Below are 24,051 nucleotides of genomic sequence, written 5' to 3'. Positions count from 1 at the left end.
TATTATAGAAGTTATATTTTGAGGCGGATTATATACACTGTTGGCCATCCGTAGATTAAAATTTGCCTCGCGTTAGTGGTTGCAAAAAAAGCCTTTGTAAACAAGGGAATGCGAATCATATAAAGATATCCAACTTTTTTTTATTTAATAATATTGTTAGGTGAAAGCACAGAATAGTTACAACATTCTTTCCTCCTCATGTTATAAATGGCTTTCTAAATAATAACGTTATTATTTCAACACGGTACAATAAGTATCCACCAGTGGAAAATTAGCATTAATCGATAAAATGCAGGCTAAATTTTTAGATGGACTCCACCCCACCTCCACAATTTTCTTTTAAATGACGACTTTTAAAGGTTTTCGACTATACTGAATACGGAAATCGCATTGAAATTCTGCAAAAATAAGTAGTTATCGACATATAAAAAGTTTTATTAAGCATTCTATTTTGAGGCGGCCATCTTTTTTACGCGCGTGTACGTGCCATAAACAAATTTACGCGCGTAACAAAGGTGGTCGCCAAAGAATGCAATGTATAAAACAACTTTTTATATCTCGATAACTACTTATTTCTGCAAAATGTCAATGCGATTTCCGTATTCAGCATAGTCGAAAACCTATTTAAGTCGTCATTTAAAAGAAAATTGTGGAGGTGGACCTCAAGATCAAAGTGTAGTATCTGTTCTTCAAATGCTACACTTTAATTTCTTGTTCTCTGTCAGTGGAGGAGAAATCCTTCACGACTGAGATAATTTTTATTTCTGTTCCTTTCCTCCACATTAAAAAAAACGACCCTGGTGTTTAACTCTGTCCCGTGAGGAGGCATTGTAAATAGGAACCATTTTGGGAGCTAATCGCTTCAATATTATTAGTAACACTACAGTTCGCCGTTAATAAATATTTATGAGTGGGTGGTGGTTTCACTTATAAATAGATAATTGAACCAATATGGCCGACTGGCGTTTCTCCGCTAGGTGGCGCCAGCGTTCAGGGGCCGTAACTCGTTTTTGACTAAACTCATTTCCGGTCGTCATCAAATAGTCTTTCTTTTGGCCACGTGCACTCAACCTGTGAGGATGGTAGGTGAAACTTTTTTTCTTCAATCCTCGTCCATCTTCCATTAAACAAATATTTTTTATGTTCTAAATGGTATAATATGCTTCCTTAATACGCCTTTAACAATTATTTAATGTTTATTTGTTTTATTTTTTTATAATAATAACTATATTTTAATCATTTATATTTTTTTCTCATTTTTAGTCTCATCGTAAGTTCTCCGCTCCCCGTCATGGCTCTAAGGGATTCTTACCCAAGAAAAGGAGCAAAAGACATCGAGGTAAAATAAAGGCCTTCCCCAAAGATGACCCTAAGAAACCCGTTCATTTGACTGCCTTCCTCGGCTACAAAGCCGGCATGACCCATATTCTTCGTGAAGTAGACAGACCCGGTTCAAGTAAGAAATTAATTTTTTCATTTTTTTCTGTATTTTTCATTAACTCCTAAATTATAAAAGCATCCCCATCTCCAAATCACTTTTTTTTTTCCTGCGTGTTTAGGGCCATTAAGTAAAAAAAACAAATGCTAAAATCTTTTTAAAATCTTCGGATGTAAATTTTAAACTTTAATTCTAAATCCGAAGAAAAAATTAGTTTGGAGATTGATTTCATCCTTTTGCAGATGTTGTACCGCGATCTTTTGAAAGTTTACATTTAATTCCCGTCTCACGTCCGTATATAACAAAATATTTTATTGTAAGATTTCGGTATGCTAAAATCGAATCTGCAAATCGTTTCCGTCGCTAAAAAATAGTTTTCATGATATGAAGATGCCACTTTTTTCGAAAAGTGGGTGATCACTTTTCCATTTAAATTTAACTTAAAATGAGTACCCACTTTTTGGCCACCTGTAAGAGGGCATTTTATTTATTTTATTTTTTTTTTTCGATTTTTTGTTTTCATCTTTCAATAAAAACACGAGGAAATTAAGAAACAAAGAAAAATCGATATCTTACTTGGTGCTAATGAACTTCACTACTCATCCACGCTTTTTTTGTAAATCTTATTTCCAAGTTTAATTAAAGTTCTATTTTTTTTTTTTTATTCAATTGTAAAGTTAAAGTAAAGAATAGGTACAAAACACCCTCCCCTCCCCATGTTAAGAATGGCTTTTCAAATGTTATTTCAGCACGAATCAATAAGTGCACTAGTACATTTTACTTTAAGGCCCGTCTCACATTCGTATAGAAAAAAAAAATTTTTTGTAGTTTTCCGTACAAACGATCCGTTGCAAATTTATCGTTTGTATGGCATTTAACTCTGGGACTGTTTTCCATTTCACGGCCTAGCCTTCGTTTACGCTACGAGCGAGCATAAAAAGGCTGTTAAATGTGTACTCGCGTACCAAACTGCCTTGTCAGTGTAGTATTGACGAAAAATTAAAATTCGAAAAACACGAAGCCATGTAATTATCACGGGTGGCCATTTTGTACGCGCAAGTGCGCGCGACGACTATGCCCGCACTAAAATGGCCACCCGTGATAACATGTCTTCATATTTGGAAAACTATTTGTTTTTCGTCGAATTTTAATTTTTCGCCAATACTACAGACAAGGCAGTCTGGTACGCGAGTGCACATTTAAGCCATCGTTTATTTTCGTGAGATTGAAAATAGTCCCATTCAAAAGAAATTAGATAAAACTTTTAGCCAATAAACACGAATGCCCTCTCTTCAGGTGGCCAGAAAGTAGGTGCTCATTGTAAGTTAAATTTACATGGAAAAGTGATCACCCATTTATCAAAAGTAGTTTCTTCATATCATGAAAACTATTTTTTGAGACGGAAAGTTTTCAGATTCGTTTTTAGCACACCGAATCTACAAAATATTTTATATACGAACGTGAGACTGGCCTTAAAGTAAAAAATACCTGCGGTTTGTTTTACTGATTCGAAAAAGTTGTCACATAACAAATATATAACAAATAAATGTTATATCAAAGGCAAGATAAGTTACTTTTCGGTAAAACTATACAAACACCGTGACAGCGAATTACCCCTAACCCTAAACCTAACCCTAATCCTAACCCTAACCCTAACGCTGTCACGGTGTTTGTATAATAATACCATTGGAAAATTTAAAATGGCACCAGACTCTCTCTCTCTCTCTCTCTCTCTCTCTCTCTCTCTCTCTGAGACTTAAGTTTGGGAAAATGAGTTATAAATAAAAAGTCAAAATACTGTTAAAAACCCTTTGTCAGCCATGTCACGGTAACATTGAGCGAGTTTCTAACAGTACTTTGTCTTTTTCTTTTCCTTTTTTTTTTTTTTTTATAACTCATTTTCCCAAGCTTACCGCCTCAGAGAGTCGGCTGCTATTTTAAATTTTCCAATACATCGGTAAACATTGTATGTTTTTTCGAGCTGAATAAACATGTTACATTAAATATAAACACGAAAAATATATCCAGTTGGGTAGAAAAGTAACTTATCTTGCCTTTGATAACATTTATTTGTTCTATATTTGTTTTTTGACAACTTTTTCGAATCTGTGTACAGTGGTACCGAATGTGAAAGTTCTTAAAATGTAATATTTTTAATGTTCGATTAAAAAAAAAAAAAATTCTCATCGTTATCTAAAAACGTCTCTTCTAAGTTAAAGATGGCCGCCACGTGTAACCACGTGGTGACATTTTAACATCAGTTTTATTTTATTCTTTTTTTGTTTTTATATATATATATATATATATATATATACTACCTAATCGTCTCCTTTAGACGATAAAATGATTTTGCTGCAGCAATAATTTAAGACTTATTTATTTAAAAATTGTTTTAAAAAAAAAAAAAATCGCTGCCAATTTAGGATGGGAAGAGACTATTTTACCGGTTTTAGTAAAATAGCTAAAATAACCAAATATGCAGTAGTGTTTGGTTATTTTCTGAATTCCAATACTTGTGCACTTATGTTACCGTGCTGAAATAGTAGCGTTATTTTGAAAGCCCGTAACATGAAGAAAGGGTGGTTTTCAACTATTGACTGACGTACACGAATGAGGCCTCCATTGCGAAATACGCACTGACTACAATGTTGTACGCAGCGGCGCTGCAGGGAGTGTTCCTTAAACCCGAAAATGCACGGTCCCACTCGTGTACGTCTGCAAAAACTCAAACCTTTTTTTTTTTTTTTTTTTTTTTTTTTTAAATCTTGAAACTGCCTTTATAGACTGCAAAATTGGGTGTTTTTTTTTTTTTTTAATCATATTTCTACGATTTTTTTTTTTTTCAATTGTAAGGTTAAAAGTACAGAATAGGTACAAAACACCTTCCCCCTCCCCATGTTAAGAATGGCTTTAACATTATTTCAGCACAGATCACTCAGCATGAGTACCCCAAAATTGTCCCGATAGTGTAAAAGCGCCTTAGTTTCCACGGTCGATCTTTTTCGAGTCTTGAATCCACTGTTTAGGTTCTGAATAATGCCTTCTTGGTGCTAAACGTACTCGTATATTAAACACTCTTCGGTTTTATGCGTTGGGCATTTTTTAAAATTAAATGATCTTCACAAAATGACCGAAACAGTGAAACACTGTCGTGTCAAAACTGGAACTTAATGAAAAAAATTACTATAAAGAAATACTGTTGGAAAATAAAGCTGGTATAATTTGTGAAAACAAATAATCAGGTAGTTCGAGAAAAATTATTTTTCTTATATTTAATACGGACTTTAGGGTGTGTTTGTGCTAATGATGCGCTAGCAGTGTCAGAAATTTCGTGAAAATAGTGAATAATTCCACCCCATCTTTCCAAGCTTATAACTCCTCGAAAAATGTAATTCAAGCCCTAATTTTTTTTTTCAATTAAAGGAGTAAGGACCAAGGTTTTATTTAAAAAAAAAACAAAACAAAACAATGTGTTTTTTTTTTTTTTTAAAAAAGGTTTTAAACTTCGGACTTTACAGGTAAATTTCTAAAAAACTGATTTTTTTTTTTTTGTTTTAAATTTGAATATATTATTTATTGACCTTTTCTCTTCAATTTGTGATATATAAACCTATTAAACATAAATTAATTATTTACTTTTTAATAGACATTTCAAAATGAGAGGCGTAAATTATTCGACCCCCTATCTTTCTAAGCTTATAACTCCTCGAAAAATGTAATTCAAGCCCTAATTTTTTTTTTCAATTAAAGGAGCAAGGACCAAGGTTTCATTAAAAAAAAAAAAAAAAAGACAAAGAAAAAATGTGTTCTTATAAAATAAGGTTTTAAACTTCGGACTTTACAGGTAAATTTCTAAAAAACTGATTTTTTTTTTTGTTTTAAATTTGAATATATTATTTATTGACCTTTTCTCTTCAATTTGTGATATATAAACCTATTAAACATAAATTAATTATTTACTTTTTAATAGACATTTCAAAATTGGGGGGGCGTGAATTTAAAAAAAACGTTTGTCTAAAATATTATATTCGGTTTATTGGAAAGAACATAAAATTTCACATTGACCCTGAAAATATCGTAAAAATAGAATCAATAGAAAAATTTTGATAGATTTTTAAAATTTAAAAATTTAAAAATATTGAGTTTAAAAATTGAAAAATATTGAGTTCGGAAAATTCATTACTGTTTTAAAAAAAAAATAAAAATATTTTTATTACTTTTAAAACAACTGTAATAGTTTATTTTGGAAGTATAATCCATAAAGAAAATAAATAACCCACTTTTAACAGAAATTACGAGATTTTTATATTGTATTCGCAGTTTCGTGTTAGGGGTGTCAAAAATTCCTACAAAAATTCTGATACTGATGCGCGCTAATTTTTAAATAGTATTTTCAAGTTTTGATATCTAGGCACTTCCACAGCTTTATGTAAAACGTCAGCTCTTTACACGATAGCAGCAACGTCATCATTGTTAACTATTTTTTGTCAATGTCTATGGATGGGCCATCGGCGCTACAATGGCTAATTGAAGTAATATTGTTTTTTCTATTTTATTTATTTATGGGGGGGGGGGGTAACTATTACCATACAACAAAACCGACCATTCTGGTGGGCGTGGGGGTGTATTAGAGGTCGCTGACAATTAATCTGATAACCAAACCCGTCGCAAATTTACCGTTTGCATATGAACCCTTAGACCTTGGGAAAAGACAAAAGTTTGATATGCCGTAAAACCAACCCAAACCTGGACCATGAGACTATTTTGCGCTATTTCACCGCCTTTGGTAGTGTTTTTCGTACATGATGATGCGTTCGTGTGCAAACGGCCGTAGTGAAGTGACTTATCACATCGCGCAGGAATCTTTAAGTGGTCATTTAAAATAAGGTTAAATGTTTGTTTGTTTTTTTTTTTTCTTACGTTTTTAATGCATTTTAGTTAATCGAAAAGTTTTCACAATCGGTTTATGAAAGCATAAGCACCAAACATTTGTTTTTCGATCTTTTCTGGTGAGGGTTCAATCATAGAACTTGTGTAGCTTAACATGTGTTTTCTGCAGTTTACTTAGGGAAAAGTTACGCGCCGACATTTACCGATTAGAATACCATTTAACATTTTTAGATTTTACTGCTTTCTGTTTACACTAGCGGGGAGGGGGATACCTGGCGTTGCTCAGTTGTTAAAAAAAAACGTTGGCTGGGTGTCTGGAGGTGTAAAGAAAAAAAAAACCCTAAAATTTAGTAGGAAGCTCCCCATTGAAAGGGGATTGTCCAAATTGAATAGTAGTCTGATATAAGGAAAAAAAAAAGGTAAATTTATACAAACACCGTGACAGCGAATTAACCCTAACCCTAACGCTGTTACGGTGTTTGTATAATAATACCAAAAAAAAAAAACGCATTGATCAAAGCTGATTGCTTTTGGACGCTGGGAACGATGCAACAATCTTCGTTATTAGTTTCGCTTTTATTATACGAAAAAGGCGAATAATATTTTCAAAGTCGGGCAAATGCACACGCGAGGGGGTCGTAACTCGTAGATATTATGATTTCGACGTGATATAAAAACTTAAAATAAGTGACGGCTTCGAAGCCACCGAAAAAAAAAAATCCTTTTGTGGACATACACAAAAAAGCGAACATACATACATACATGAACATTCGCTTTTATATAGGTGTTTGGGGCGCGTTCGCCCTAACACCACCCCCGCCTCCTCCCTAATGCAAACAGAAAACGCTAAAATCTATAAGTTTTATGGTATTCTAATCAGCGTTACTTACGGAAAAAGGGTTAAACTGAAGCAGCTTTTAAGTGCTGAAATATTTCGAAAGTCATTTTTAACATGGTGTTATGTAACTGTTCTGTACTTCAACTTAACTAAAAAAATGAAACTAAAATTGGGTTTGTATTACTGTACACATAGATTCGAAAAAGTTGTCAAAAAACAAATATATAACAAATAAATGTTATCAAAGGCAAGATAAGTTACTTTTCTACCAAACTGGATATATTTTTCGTGTTTTTATTCAATGTAACATGTTTATTCAGCTAGAAAAACATAGCGATGTATTGGAACATTCAAGATGGCGTCTGATTCTCTCTTTAACACGGTAAGTTTGGGAAAAGGTGTTATAAATAAAAACCCAGATAAAATACTGTTAAAAACTCGCTCAATATATGTTACCGTGACATAGGTTGACATATATTCGACGGGTTTTTAATAGTATTTTGTATAGTTTTTTATTTATAACACCTTTTCCCAAACTTACGGTGTTAAAGAGGGTGTGAGACACCATCTTGAATTTTCGAATACATCGGTAAACACTGTTTTTCGAGCTGAATAAATGTTACATTGAATAAAAACACAAAAAATATATCCAGTTTGGTAGAAAAGTAACTTATGTTGCCTTTAACATTTTATTTGTTATATATTTGTTTTTTGACAACTTTTTCGAATCTGTGTACAGTAATACAAACCCCTAAAATTTAACCAGAAAAAATATTTAAAAATAGCACGAAAAATGCATAAGCACCAAAGAAAAAGAAAAAATGATTTTTAAGGGGTGGGGGTGAAAATTGACGTGAACCGAAGATCTATGAATCCTGTACAATTAATGACGTAGTCCTCCCGCCTTCATTTGCTTCCTAATGTTTTTTTTATCCACATTAGTCAACTTTTTTGCATGCAAGTTTAGAAGTCGACCAGATTTCGTTAATCACTGGCCATCTCCTTTAAGAACTTGTTTTAAATTATATTTTATCTACACATTTTCTACGCCTTTTTATTTGTAATGTCTTTTCGAGTCTAGAGTCACCGTTTAGGTCTCGAATCATACCTTCTTGGTGCTAAAGTACTCGAACATAAAATTTCAGTCTCATATGCTTTGAGCATTTCATAAAATGTTCTTACACCAAGACTGAAACAACTTTTTTCCCTCATTTTAAATTAGATCCCAGTTTCAGCGGGTACTAGTGAACTTATTGATTCGTGCTGAAATAACGTTATTTAAAAAGCCATTCTTAACATGGGGAGGGGAGGGTGTTTTGTAACTATTCTATACTTGACCTTACAATTGAATAAAAAAAAAACTTGGAAAATTTGAAAAATAGCGCGGATCAATAAGTGCTCTAGCACCAAAATGGCGCCCGACTCTCTTTGACACGGTAAGTTTGGGAAAAGGAGTTAAAAATTAAAAAACTAGACAAAATACTGTTAGAAACTCGCTCAATATGTTACTGTAATATATTCGTTGGGTTTGTAACGGTATTATATTTTAACTCCTTTTCCCAAACTTGTCAAGAAGTCGGGCGCCATTTCGTATTTTCCATACGCCGGTACGGTAAACTGTTTTTCGAGCTGAATAAACATGTTACATTAAATAAAAACTAAGTATCCAGTTAGGTTGAAAACTTATCTTGCCTTTGATAACATTTATCTTTTTTTTTTTTTTTTTTTTTTTTTGACAACTTTTTCGAATCTGTACAGTAATACAAACCCGAAGTTTATTTATAAAAATTTATAGAAATTTTCAATGAGTGACGATTTATCGATCCCTATTCGACTGACACACGCCCTTTATTGGTCGTTCTTGAAATAAAAATGCACACAACACATCTGCCTCATGGCACTTTCATGGAGACCATTCACGGAAAAAAATAAAATTAAGGGGTCACCGCTTTCACAGCCTTTTTTTAAGTGATTTTTGCTGGCTCAAAATTGTTTTAGAACAGTCGCTCATTTTGACCTTGTGGAAATTTTTTTTTTTTTTTAAACTTTAATTTCAGCCATGTTTGACATGTTCAATGAAGTCGAATGCTATACATGAACATGATCATGTATAGCATTCGACTTTCGCAACTCGTTTTGATAAAAAGAAGAAAAAACGCTATAGCGGACCAACTAAAGACTTTTTTTTTTTTTTTAAATTATTAATTGCAGTTTTAAGATAAACAAACGTTTTAAAAAAATCATTAAGTCACTTCTGCTTTTCCATAGTTTGTATAGTACACACAAATCTTACGTCACGGAAAAATGCGGGCCAATCTTCACAATCGTTTGGCAGTCCCTAGGGTACCGGTACAGCATCGTTCGGAGATCGGATTAATTACAACCGTTGAAGGAGTTGGTATGATTGTTTTCTGATGAAAAGATTCAATTCTCGACTTGAGTCTACATTACAGAGGTTCATAATTAATGTTCATTTGACAGGTCAATAATTCTAATCTTAGTCTCTGGGAGACATAACAGCCTAATCTTTTCGGTTTTAAAATAAGTTTCAAAGAGACTAAAAGTTATCCAGTGAGTTCCATCCTTCAGGTTGGGCTGTTTTACTGGAACCGCCTGCAAAGAGAAAAGGCATTAAAAACCCCGCCAAGTTCATCGCTGGCTGTTAAAATATCAACCAATTTGGTTGGTCTAAACAAAGACGATCGATGGCCAAATCTGCCAATGAGGGGCTTACTTATAACTAGAATTTCACACGCCATCTCGTTCTTTTGAATGTGCGAACAAGCATAGTGATGCGGATGCTATGCTAGGTCTATTTCAGCAAAACAAGATGGCGTCCGGAGAAAACCCTTAGGGGAAACGGGTCTTAATATCATAAAACTACTTGTCGGCGACAATTTAAATGTGATATTTATTCAAAATAAGACTTGAATCCATCCAAAAATAGTTTCAAAAGACAAGTCTTTACTTTAGGCACCGCCAAAACTGGGGGGGCAGGTCAGTACTTTTTGACGGACCGTCTTTTTAAAAATCTACCAAAAATCAGGTAATTATCCGATCAATACGAAATTTTCAGCGATTGTTAGGAGAAGAATGAACTTTATAACAGTGTACTTATTTTTCATAAACGATATTTATATATATATTTTTTTTTGCTTACAAAACCCCCCCCCTTGTTTTGAAGTGGGAACAAATATGCTTAAAATAATCATCTGAAGTTGAACAAAACATATTGTGTTGTTGTAACGGACAGAATTATAGATTAAAAAAAAAAAAAAAAAAAAAAATTGTTTGCATACCTTATTTTGACGTCTGAATATCAGAACTTCGATTGTGTTTAATTATCCCGCTTTTGAGTTTTGAAGTGTGAAATTCGGTGAATATGTTAAGTAAAATAATTAATTTAAGTTAAGCAAAACAAAAAAATTTTTTTTTTAATATTTATACGAAAAAAGCCATTTTAAAATTTTTAATAAATAAATTAATTTTTTTTTAGCGAGCCGAATAATGCATGACCATTATTAAACAGGGCATGCTTTGAATAATCGATACAAAAAAAAAACATTCGATAAATATTGTGCCCTTTGTGTTAAAAATAGCATCATTTTTTTCGATCCCGTTTGAAAACGTTTGCCGCCTTTCGACTACGGTGGACCAAACGCGCTGAAATAATTTTTTTTTATTCTGCTTTAAATTGCCCCCCCCCCCATTTTGGGGAGCCTAGCCCCCACACACATACACATTAAAAACCAAACTCATACAAATGGTCACCCATCTGGTACTGGCCAGCCTCAGCTTAATAATACATTGAAATTTTCGTCACTGAAAAATAAGTTTTTTTGGCCTGTTTGGTCTTCCATAGTTTTCTTATCAAAACGAAAACGTAAACAGAGTCGATCTGAACTCTACGTAGATGCGAAATATCTGGTTACCTATATGAATAAGTGGAATTATTTGAAATTCCGGTACTTATATTATAATATTTTTGCATATTCTCTTAGAAAATCATCCTAAATCTTAGACAATAAATAAATAAATTATTTCAAAAACCCTTTTTTTTAAATATTTAAATACGTTTTTTGTGCAAGACAAAAAATGTCAATTGTTAACTTTTTGGGAAAATTTAACATTTAAAATTGAATTAAAAATAGTAGAAAAAGTTTTACATTATTCTGTTTTCTATATGATAAAATTCAGGGTTTTATCTTTCTGGAAAAAAAAAAGTTACTCAGAAATAATGGATTTTAATAAATGTAATTTAGTTTTAAAAAACAACAACAACTTGATTTTGCGGCCATTTTTGGCGGTGCCTACTTTACTTGGTTCACTTTGCACACTTTTATCCACGTTTTTAATCAAATTTGGGGTTTGTATTACTGTACACACAGATTCGAAAAAGTTGTCAAAAAACAAATATATAACAAATGTTATCAAAGGCAAGATAAGTTACTTTTCTACCTAACTGGATATATTTTTGTGTTTTTATTCAATCTAACATGTTTATTCAGCTCGAAAAACGTAGTGTTTACCGATGTATTCGAAAATTCAAGATGGCGTCTCACACCCTCTATAACACGGTAAGTTTGAGAAAAGGTGTTATAATTAAAAAAAACTATACAAAATACTATTAAAAACCCGCCGAATATGTCAACCCATGTCACGGTAACATATATTGAGCGAGTTTTTAACAGTATTTTATCCGGTTTTTTTATTTATAACACCTTTTCCCAAACTTACCGTGTTAAAGAGAGAATCAGACGCCATCTTGAATGTTCCAATACATCGGTAAACACTATGGTTTTCGAGCTGAATAAACATGTTACATTGAATAAAAACACGAAAAATATATCCAGTTTGGTAGAAAATTAACTTATCTTTCCTTTGATAACATTTATTTGTTATATATTTGCTTTTTGACAACTTTTTCGAATCGGTGTGTACAGTAATACAAACCCCAAATTTGTTTTCGGTAAAGTGTTGGGAGGTGGAGCAGCAGCAGGTATTCAGCAGGTTTCATTAGGTATTTAGGAATTCGTAGATTAAAAAAAAATTTCAGGTTTCTCCATCTTTTTTTTTCCTAAACTTGTGGTAACCCCAACTTCTCGAGTCTAGAGTCACCGTTTAGGTCTCGAATCATACCTTCTTGGTGCTAAAGTACTCGAACATAAAATTTCAGTCTCATATGCTTTGAGCATTTCATAAAATGTTCTTACACCAAGACTGAAACATGGCGTTATTTGTCCTCCCCAAAATAAGCAAAGAAATTATCAAAAGCAACCTCTTCCTAATTGAATCAAATATAATCCTAAATTCAAATTTTAATTATTGAAGCAAATAAATGCTTGATATACAAAACTAATCCAGCTAATTTTTACTAATTGTCTATTCACTCTAATAATAAAAGGGTCAAGTGGGAAGTTGATTCAACAAAAACAATTGAAAAATAAAATGAAACGTTTCGTGTTTTTGGTCTCCCCTAACAAAGGAGGAATTGGACCTAGTAATTCACTCCCAATTGTTTGTTCACACTTTTCTTAATAAACATGCCATGGATTTAAAAATTGAATTTTGCGCAAACATTAGCCATGATAAAAATAAATTTTTCACTCACGAAGGACATAGCACGCTCGGTTTGTTTCTTTAATAATTGCACTATTTATTTTTGTCAGCACCCCCCCCCCCCCCCGGAGTTTTTTTACCGCTGAAGTCTTTTAACAGGATTTGAACTTTTGCTTTGAAATATTACCTTGAAAAATCCTTGAAAATATAGAAAACGTCTTGAAAGGCCTTGAAAATTATGGGTTTGTATTACTGTACACATGGATTCGAAAAAGTTGTCAAAAAACAAATATATAGCAAATAAATGTTATCAAAGGAAAGATAAGTTAATTTTCTACCAAACTGGATATAATTTTCGTGTTTTTATTCAATGTAACATGTTTATTCAGCTCGAAAAACATGCAGTATTTACCGATGTATTGGAAAATTCAAAATGGCGGCCAACTCTCTCTTAAACACGGTAAGTTTGGGAAAAGGTGTTATAAATAATAAACTAGACAAAATACTGTTAGAAATTCGCTCAATATATATTACCGTGACGTAGGTTGACATGTATTCGGTGTTTTTTAATAGTATTTTGTCTAGTTTATTATTTATAACACCTTTTCTCGAACTTACCATATTTAAGAGAGAGTCGGTCGCCATTTTGAATTGTCCAATACATCTGTAAACACTGCATGTTTTTCGAGCTGAATAAATGTTACATTGAATAAAAACACATATTCAGTTTGGTAGAAAAGTAACTTATCTTGCCTTTGATAACATTTGTTATATATTTGTTTTTTGACAACTTTTTCGAATCTGTACAGTAATACAAACCCAAAATTATATTTGTGTCCAGTAAAATTTGTTTGAATATTAAAAATAAAACTATTTTTTTTATACATAATAATTACATTTTTTAAATATTTAAAATATCAAAGTACATTGTTGTAAAATTGCATAATATTGTGGATACACGAGTTGCGTCCCTTTTATCAGAAAACTACCAGGGTAGTTTCCTGATAAAGATTTAAAGTCATAAGTTCTAATTGAATTTCTGGGTTTGTATTACTGTACACATAGATTCGAAAAAGTTGTCAAAAAACAAATATATAACAAATAAATGTTATCAAAGGCAAGATAAGTTACTTTTCTGCCAAACTGGATATATTTTTTGTTTTTATTCAATGTAACAATGTAACATATTTATTCAGCTCGAAAAACAGTGTTTACCGATGTATTCGAAAATTCAAGATGGCGTCTCACACCCTCTTTAACACCGTAAGTATGGAAAAAGGTGTTATAAATAAAAAACTATACAAAATACTATTAAAAACCCGTCGAATATGTCAACCTATGTCACGGTAACATATATTGAGCGAATTTTAAGTTTTATCCGGTTTTTTATTTATAACACCTTTTCTTAAACTTGCCGTGTTAAAGAGAGAATCAGAAACCATCTTGAATGTTCCAATACATCGGTAAACACTGTATGGTTTTCGAGCTGAAACATGTTACATTAAATAAAAACACAAAAAATATATCCAGTTTGGTAGAAAAGTAACTTATCTTTCCTTTGATAACATTTATTTGTTATATATTTGCTTTTTGACAACTTTTTCGAATCGGTGTGTACAGTAATACAAACCCCAAATTTGTTTTTGGCTGGGGGCATCAAGGGGGAGTAGTGGTGGCAGTCACTATAAATAAAATTAATTCTCCCCCTCTAAAAACTACTTCGGCCTGGCCAAAAAGACAATAGACAAGATGGCAGCCATCTTGGTTTAAAATTTATCGACCATAAAGTTAATATTTGAGATAAAATAAAAAGCAATTAAACCCACTTAAAAGATACAAAAAAATTATGCAGGTAGATTGCAAAAATAATATTGGCTATAGTAACGTTTGCATCATTTTAAACTTTTTCGAATTGTTGTGTATTGTAAAACAAACCCCAAATTTTGATTTGAAAGCCTAAATTTTTTCTGGAGACAAAAAAAAATAAACCTTAATATAAAAAGGGGAAGGTAAAAAAAAAAAAAAAAAAACTTAATTTTAAATTTATAGGAGAAATGCATAATTATGGAGTATATAGTATTTCGCCAAATATATTTGGCCTCACCCTGTCTGTGTTATATTAATTTAAAGTAGACTTTCAGTCATTTTCGGTTTGATTTTTTGATGTCATAAAACCAACTTAGACAAAACTATTCCTAGATTTTTATAAAAAATTAAATCTTTTTAAAAGTTCACAAGTTTTCTACATCTTTTCCTCCGAGTCTCGCGTCACCGTTTAGGTTGCGAATCATTACCTTCTTGGTGCTAAAGTACTCGAACATATGCTTTGAGCATTTCATAAAATATTCTGACGCCAAGACTTACCGAGTCTGAAACAATTATCGTTCGTTAAACGAACACAGAACATGTGGCGCATGTTCTAGCGCCTCTGTTATGCCAAAGAACCCAAAATATCAAATTTTTTTTTAATGAGAAATTGTTTTACATGCAAATCCAGATTAAAAAAAAAAAAAAAAAAAAAAAAAAAAATCGAACGTTAGCACTTTTCTCAATCATGCCATGGATTTTTAAAATTTGCATTAGTTATGGTGATAGTAAATTTGCATTAGTTATGGTGATAGTAAATTTGCATTAGTTATGGTGATAGTAAATTTCCCCCCTCGTTGTGTGGAACCTTGTATACTTTGCTTGTTTTTAACCTTTTCTGTTATAACTTGGTATGGCCTCATTCCATAAAATTCATTTTAGAATTGGTTTATAAATTTGATTTTTCTCACAAGTATTTACACCTTTATTTTTTATTTCCACTGTTAACGTTTGTAATGTCTTTTCGAGTCTAGAGTCACCGTTTAGGTCCCGAATCATACCTTCTTGGTGCTAAAGTACTCGAACATAAAATTTCAGTCTCATATGCTTTGAGCATTTCATAAAATGTTCTTACACCAAGACTGAAACAATTATAGTTATGTCCAAATAAAATGAAACCAACTTTTTTTCCCCCCATTAACAATTTCTCATCTTAGAAATTAGATCCCAATATGCGACCATTTAATGAAAAAGCGTTTGTGTTTATCGTGTATAATTATGAACTCGTGAGTTATCGCCCTTGCTCAAATTTTTCCATCAAAGCCACCAAAGTCTGCCATTACTGCCTTTTTTCCCTATTGATTGAGGGGGGGGGGTTGCGTAAAAAAAAAAAAATCACCACGCAGTTAAGACACCAAAAGTGGACATTGGTTACCTAAATATGGAATGGAAGTCACTAAGCATGAAACGAAATACGAAACAATATGGGAGCCATTGTTTTTTCATGATTATAATCTTTATTTTTTACATTTCTATAAAAAAAAAAAATTTCTAATGTTTGAAATATATTCATATGGAAATATGTGGAGCAAAAGAATTAGCTCAAATACATTCAGTAAGATACTTTGCTGCTTCATTCATTTTCATAAACTTTTTGTACAAATGTTTAAATGTTTTTATAAATGTTTGCAATATCTTGAGTCTAGAGTCACCGTTTAGGTCCCAAATCATACCTTCTTGGTGCTAAAGTACTCGAACATAAAATTTCAGTCTCATATGCTTTGAGCATTTCATAAAATGTTCTGACACCAAGACTGAAACATTTATAACAAAAAAAAAAAAGTACACCTGAACAATCGGTACCCCCTTAAAAATTTTTCCTTTTTTGTGCCCCCCCCCCATTTTTAACTTTATTTAAAAATCTATTTAACATGGGGTGGGATGGGTGCATTGTAACTATTCTGTACTTGCATCTAACAATTTCATAAAAGGACAAAACTTGAATATAAACTTATACTATTTAAATAATAGTGCAAGTCGTTAAAGACAAAAGCACCTTTTTAAAAAATAAATTTAAAAAAAAAAAAGCTGGGGAGGTGGCAACAGCCCGAACTTGCAAAAAAAAAAAAAAAGGGGGAGGGCTAACATAAAAAACGAGGCTGTTGTAAATTGGTTCTATGGATGGGTGATCAATTTATTAAAATGTGAAACTGAATTCCCTTCTAAATCTTTAAATATTTCTTTAACTTTATTTTTTGTAATCTGGTAGCTTAGTGTTTGATCGATAATAATCTGCAGAAATGGTTGTAAAAGAAAGGGTAAAAAAATAGGTACAGATTGTTCAGGTGCATCCAAAAAAGTAATCGTTCAAATATTTTATATATAAAAAAAAAGATCCTTGGAACATAAAAAATTTAATATTTCCTCTTTTTTTTTTTTTTTAATCACTTTTTAGAGGTGAACAAGAAGGAAGTTGTCGAATGCGTGAGCATTTTGGAATGTCCTCCAATAATGTGTGTGGGTATTGTTGGTTATATTGATACCCCACGTGGACCTCGTGCTTTTAAGACTATCTGGGCTGAACATCTTGGAGAAGAATGTAGACGTAGATTCTACAAGAACTGGTAAGTATTTTATATCTTTTCGCCTAATCAGTGTTTAGGTTTACAATTTTTATAATTGTATCGGTTAATATTGGCATTGCTGTCGGAAACTTTTAAAGTTCAAATTTCTTATGCATGGAATTTGAACAAAAGCCTGTTACTGGAAAAACAGTAGGAAGCAACGATTGTTCAATGTGTAGATGTGTGTGTGCATATGTTTTCTTTTTTCCCCAAAAACATTCATGTCATAATCTTAAAAAATATCACTCGTACGTTATATGCGTTTTTGAAAGAAACGCGACAACTGTTCCAACATTGACCCCCCCCCCCTTTAAGTGAGGGAGATTTAAAAAAAAACACTTTGGTTTTCTAATTTTATTAAATCAAAGTTTTGTTGCAATATTTTACAGCCATGGTGAAGGTCAAACGGTGTCTTCCCCCCCCCCCCCACACACACAGTGAAATCGGTTCTTATTCCCCACTTTGTCGATTAAGTTTTATGAAAAGGTTTGTCTTAAGGAAAACCCCACTGATGCTAAAACTGCAATTTGGATTATTGACGTACTTACTATGAACATTATTGATCATTAGGGACCTCCAAAGTGAATCATAAGTTGTATACATCAGTTTATGCATACCTTAAATGGTTAAATTTCATTTTCTAAATCTACCCTAAAATAAAATATTTGTATGGGAAGTTTTTGAATGAAAAATAGTTGTTTAAAGATAAGTAAAAAGAATATTGAAGTGGGATAAATTATCAGAACATTTTTATTTCCCCCACCCTCCACTCCGGTTTTAAGCAAAAACAGTACTTATGTAAAAGAAAAAAAGTAATATATCGTAAAATTACTTTTTTCTATAAGTAGAAACTTATAGTCAGATAATTTTGGAAATTACATTTTCCCTAAATGTGAACACCTTGAAGATTGCAAATAAAGGGGACAATTATCTCCCTTTTCGTCACTTTATTCGTAGCCAATTTTTTTTTTTTTTTTTACTAAAGACATAATAGCAGTTGTCCTACTCGAATGTCATTTTTGGATATGGTAATATTTTTGATTTAACAATTTAGTACTATTTTTGTTTATATAAATACTAAAAAAAAAATGTCTACTCTATCTTAAGCACAAAACTGAACAACTGAGCCTTATGTGAGAAATATTTATGGATGGTCAAAAGTGAAAAAATAAACTTATTGGCCAACGCGTTTTTCCTATTTATCTTCCTCTCAACAAGGTCTGTTTTTAATGTGTTAATCTAGTGTTACATATATGGGAGGCGGGGTAATTCTATGGTTTGCTTTGGAGATTTCTTATTGATCATAAGCTTATTTCAGTTGAAATAAAACGAAGAATTGAGAAATAAACTTAGGGGTTCTCTTTTGCCACCTGAAAACAAAGATGGTGGGGGATGCAGTTTTGATTTAAGCATTTTATAAAAATGTTCTAAGCACTCCCTCTGTTAGGAATTTTTACCCCCCCCCCCACCCGCCCCTTCCCAATATTCAAGAGATTAAATCATTCCTGTAATGATCCGGTTCCTGTTGGTTTTGTGGCGGGAGTAAAGTTCTGTGCAGTCCTAGAAGGTCCACCTTCCCAGGCTTTGCCTTCTCTCGGAGTTTATTACTAAGCGCCTAAGGCACCCTCACTGAGGAATGCCTAAAGCGCTTTTCAGGTTGGACTACCCCCTCCTCTGGGGCGCAGACCTTCTCAATCCCACTTTCCAACCCTGGTGTCTTAAGTGCTTGCAGTGGGAGAGAATTAAATACCCCCACCACCCCCACCCTACTAAGCACTCATGACCTAATACACAATGTATTTATTTTGGAGTGTGCAGTATAGGGGGAGAATTTAAAATGTAGCCAACTTGCATAGCTGTTTTTACACTTTTTTTACAATTAAATGTGGCACAACTAAGATTTTTTGAAGTCTTCCATTATGTGTGTGTGTTACTATACTACACATTACTGTTTTCATACATGTAAACTTTAACCTTAATTCCAGCTCAAAATTACTTTGTATCTTGTCAGTTTTCAAATCCCTTTCGAATAAACATCTCTGTAGAAATTTCCCCTCATCTTTTTCTTTTTCTTTATGGACTCTCCAACATAACAAGGAGTAAATTCTTTTCCTTTAATTTTAACTTTATAAGAATTCACTTTATATTGCTTGGCCTGAAATGACTAATATTTTGTCTCCTTTAAATAAAAACAAGTGACATATGAAAAATGTCTGGAATAATATTGTGGAATTCTCTCCCCTTTGTTGAAAAAAAAGCACTTCCATCCAGGATCTGAATTTTGTGACTGGATGTACAAAGTAATTTTTGGTTTGAATTAGGGTTTTTTTTTTTTTTTTTTTCCCTACAATTTTAATTTGATTAAAATTTTTGAATTTTCTCCTTTTCCCAGGACTATACCAGTTGCAGGATGAGTCTGCAGAAGCAATGGTATAGTTCCGCTCAACTGGTCTGATAATGGATATGGAACCATTTTTTTTAAAGCTAGAATGTTGTTTTTTTAACAGCTGCTAAAAAAGCCTTATAAGAGACTTTGTTTCATTTTAGAAAAAAAAAAAAAAAAATCTCTGGCTTCTCCATTGTAATTTTGTATTTTATGCAGGGATAAAACATTTTGGTGGTGGGAGATCACTTGTTATAAATGTATAAATTGTATGTATTGTTCAGCCAGGGGATATATCACTGTATAAACTGAGTCATCAGTTATCACATGGGTATATATTACAGTTCATATATAAGAATATATTTCATACCTGTCTTTTAAGAAGTCTATCTTCACTTGCTGGGCTCCGTAATATGAAACGTCAACAATTCATAATACAGGACTTAATAATACTGTAACCTTTTTTCCCCCTCCCATTGCTAAATCAATCATATTCTGCAAGGTAGAACAAAAATGACAAAATCCACTATAAAATAACCAAATCAAAAGCTACAATACAAGGAACTTGAAGAATAAAAATTTAAAATAACTGGATACAACATCGAATACTATACCCAAAATAACTGGATTTGGCATTACAAAGGGTTGATATGCCGTTAAACAAAAAAAAATAAACATGAAATGATCATAACCAATGTTCTTACTTGTGAAACCACAGAACAACACTTTATATTTTTATAAATTTATTTCAGTCGTCTCAAATGGCCTTCACAGATTCTGCATTTCGTCTACATGTTTATTCTTTAGAGCCTCGCTTTCTGGCTTCCAGTACGTCTATTCACTCTTGTGATCAAACTCAAACTCCCGCCTGACTAAAACTCTCGACCTCTTAACCTTAGTTCCGGTGACGTAACTAATTAAAAGACACCTTAAGGTGACCTTTCCACATCTGCCTGCCCAAGTTTATTTTGTTTATATTCAACCTAGCTAATTTATGTAACCATCTTCAGCTAAAATACATTGCTACACTTTATTCTATAAACGATAAACCATTGGTGCATGTATTAGCATGAGTGGTGGGGGTTTCGTCATTTAATGCTTCTTCCTCCTGCCATTGTTATTTTTTTATTTATTTATTTATTTTTTTTTTTTTACCTGGCCCTCCATTCGGCTTCGGAGTAAGTGGGGCATTTGAAGCCAGGTCGGACCATTCAGTGAGATGTATGTCCACGTCGTGTTTTCACATTACTTTTCTTGGGTCTTCATGATTTAATTGTTCCAAACAGTCCTCCCAATTAGTGTATAATTGTTCTGATCCGGTTGATATATCTAAACCACCATCCCAACCGTTTTTGTCAGTCCGAGATGGCAGCGTGAAAGAAGACGGCCAGACAGTGTTTCGGAAGCCTAAGCCATCGACATATTCCACCCCTAATTATGATGTCTATGGCCTTTAGGACATTGCCGTGAGTGTTCCCCAACACCAGGCTGTGGAGAAGCTTCGGGATTACATGGTTGCGTAGCAGGTCAATTCGCTGGTGTGGTTTGAGGGGAGAAGCCGACAGCTCCTCAATCCAGCTGTGAACTTCCTCTTTATAGAGGAAGGGCACAATGCCCTTCCATCGGAAACGGACACCTAGATACTCAAAGTTCCCGATCGTGTCTGTTTTTAATCGGGTCACTGCTAGCTGTTAGCTATGGTTGCGTGAGGATGACATGCGTTTCTTTCCTCTGGACCTCGATAGTTATAGCCAGCGATTTAGCTGTGTTAAGCTTCATCCCACAATGCGGCAGAGCTTCCTCCACCTCGTCGATCCTGGTCTGCATACCCTGGGAGGTCCTTGCGAAGAGTCAAGTCGTCAGCGTAAGCCAGTCCTGACCACCTCAAAACCCGAAGGGTATCCCACCTCCGGCCTGGTTGGACAGATGACCTCGTCCATAACCATATTGAACAGGATCGGCAATAGAGGGTCCCCCTGGCGGGCGCCTTGGGAAGAGTGAAACTTCATATCGCCTATTTGACCAGACGTGCTCTCATAGCTAGAGCGGATATAATTAAGCAGTGGGGGCTGGGCCCCAAACTTTGGAGCTGCTCGTTAAATTGAGTCCTGCTTGACAGTGTCTAACGCTTTGGACACATCTAGCATCACCACGTTTGGGTCATTATCTCCGAGTGGGCACTTCGTATTATTGAGTGGCGGGCTAATGTCGCCTCCAGGCCGCCATCATAGGCCTGGAATGCGAACTGACTCTCAAACTCGCATATTCCACCCCACCTGCGCGCCACGATCTTGTGGAGGCAGCGGAGCACAAGAGAGGTGACCGAGATGGGGCGCAGCTGGGAGGGCTCGGTGGCCACATCAGACTTCGGGACCAACGTGACTCTCCTTCGACACAGGGCTGGAGGAGGTTTCTCTGCCAAGAGCACTAGGTTCAGGAACCCAGTGATGATCTTCACCATTGGCAGCGCGTCAGCAGATGAGAGGCCCAGGGGCGGTACCACCCATGGACTTGAGGGCCGCGTCCACATCTGTTATCTGGAGGAGTGTTAGTACCGAGGCCGCCGAGATATTAACATTAAGGCCAATCCATCCAAATATGTCAAAGATCATTAACGAGTTGAAGGGAGATAATTCATTAACAAGTTAAAGGGAGATAATTCAAAAGGGAGGTAACTCAAGATACTAAAATGCTGTTAACAAAAGCAAAAAGATAAAACAAATGTATTAAAAAAAAACAATAACAAATGATAATTTTAGTGAACAGTTTGTAATTTTCTTTTATTTGAAGAATTTTTGTTTTCCACGCCATTTTTTAAGAGAATTTGTTGATGACCATAGGAACATTTTCTTCTAGTTTTATTTGATGATTTTCACCACGGATGTCAAATTCAAATAGAAGTCCATTATCTTACAAAAGCTTTAATGTTGTAACTGCTATCTGTCTTTGACTATAGAAAAGAATTTTCTAGTAATCTTTTTATAACGGCATAATTATAAAGAACAAAATTTGCAGTAGTGTCATTCAGATGAAATAAAGCACCTCTAATAATCCCTTGGAAATAATTACTCGTTTCAGGTTTTTGTTCCATATCTGTTAGTGTACCTGTCATTAGATCTTTGAAGCTGTTATATTTTTTTTTCTTGAAAACTGCCTGGCAACAATAACTCGATAAATATATTATAATCAGGAAAACTTCCGGTAAAATCCATTGAAAGTGGTCGGTGGTTCTATGAGAAAATAAAGCTGTGTACGTATTATAAATGTTTCTTTTCTGTGTCTTACGTTATACATTAATACATCAGGGGTCATTTTGAGTTAAAAGTTTATTTACTGCACTCATCTGGACTAGAGAAAAATCATGATTTTAAATGTGTATGTCTCGCCTAAATAACGATAATTCTCTGATATAGCCGACCAGACGGGTGATCAAAAAGTCAGATCGAGCGTACCGCGTACCGGAAAACGAAATGAGACCAAATTGACAACTCGGAAATTTTAAAAGAAACAATTTAAACAAATTTTATTTTCTACTTAGGTAGAATAAATGCAACAACAACAACAAAAGAAAACATGGAAATTAATTATAATTAATTTTAATTAATTTTTTTTGTTTTTCAATGTTTTTATGTAGAATAAATGCACGCGATGCAGCAAAGGAGTTTGCCGAATTTATTAGTTCCCACTCGCTCTCTCCAAATAAATTCATCAAGATAGGAACTAAACAGATTCCCCGAAGTTCTGTATTGACGGCGCAATTTACATTTTGCCTGCATCCAAGTGTTTTCAATTAATTGCGTGTTACTTGTGGCGTCGTTCGGGTCAACGAAATTCCTCTCGTGGACAACCACACCATGGCTATAGATGCCAAAGTCTATATCGCCTATACCAGCATAGGCACTCCATCCATCGCTTATTCGTGTGCCTGGCAGAATCCACTGTCGGATTATTGGAGTCAGTGTCTTCCTCTTTCTGTCCAGCACTTCCACCAAACGGCATTGGCCAGATCCGCGTTAAATGGCGCCAAACACCCAATGACTTGCTCTAAAAGACCCTCTGTGATATTTCCGAGGATAAAAATGACTTTGGTCGATTTCAACCTCTTTGGGGTCCCAATTTTCATCTATCCCCCCACAATTGGATAGGGTTCTGCTCTATATGAGTACAAATTTCCCTCAGGAAATTTGCCCGGTTGCAAACTGTGTTTCTGGTGGCACCACTTTCTTCTGCTATTGTTAGTTGCAGAAAATCTTTACTCCACATGTATATTATGAAAAGAATTGTTCTTAAGGAAAACTTGCTTGAGTTTTTCCTTATTGTGCGGCGAAATCCGTCGTTTCTGCATACCCATCTCCATCCATCAGTGGATTGTGAATAACGGGTCAGCACGCATTGAGACTGGCATAATATCGCACATAATTCGCTAATAAATGCCGTTTGGCACACCATTTAATGGTCTCAAAATTGTCAGCCAGCATTAAACTGAGTTGAACTAATGTAATTTGTTCATTGC

General features: G+C 33.8%; 1 protein-coding gene across 1 annotated transcript in view; it reads left to right on the top strand.

The window, feature by feature from the left end:
* Positions 1 to 322: 322 nt before the first annotated feature.
* Positions 323 to 24,051, top strand: part of LOC145269249 (large ribosomal subunit protein uL3-like) — an 84,969-nt gene continuing 61,240 nt past the window's right edge. Inside the window, exons 1-3 of the mRNA XM_080124874.1 lie at positions 323 to 1,082; positions 1,264 to 1,456; positions 16,987 to 17,155. Coding sequence (XP_079981000.1) covers positions 1,080 to 1,082; positions 1,264 to 1,456; positions 16,987 to 17,155 — 365 coding nt within the window. The 5' untranslated portion in view covers positions 323 to 1,079. The remainder of the gene's footprint in view (positions 1,083 to 1,263; positions 1,457 to 16,986; positions 17,156 to 24,051) is intronic.

This window comes from Euprymna scolopes, chromosome 45 (assembly GCF_053919585.1).
Source record: "Euprymna scolopes isolate OS-2025 chromosome 45, ASM5391958v1, whole genome shotgun sequence".
NCBI lineage: Eukaryota > Metazoa > Mollusca > Cephalopoda > Sepiida > Sepiolidae > Euprymna > Euprymna scolopes.
Note: the sequence above shows the minus strand (reverse complement) of the source record. Positions and strands in the feature narration are given on the sequence as shown.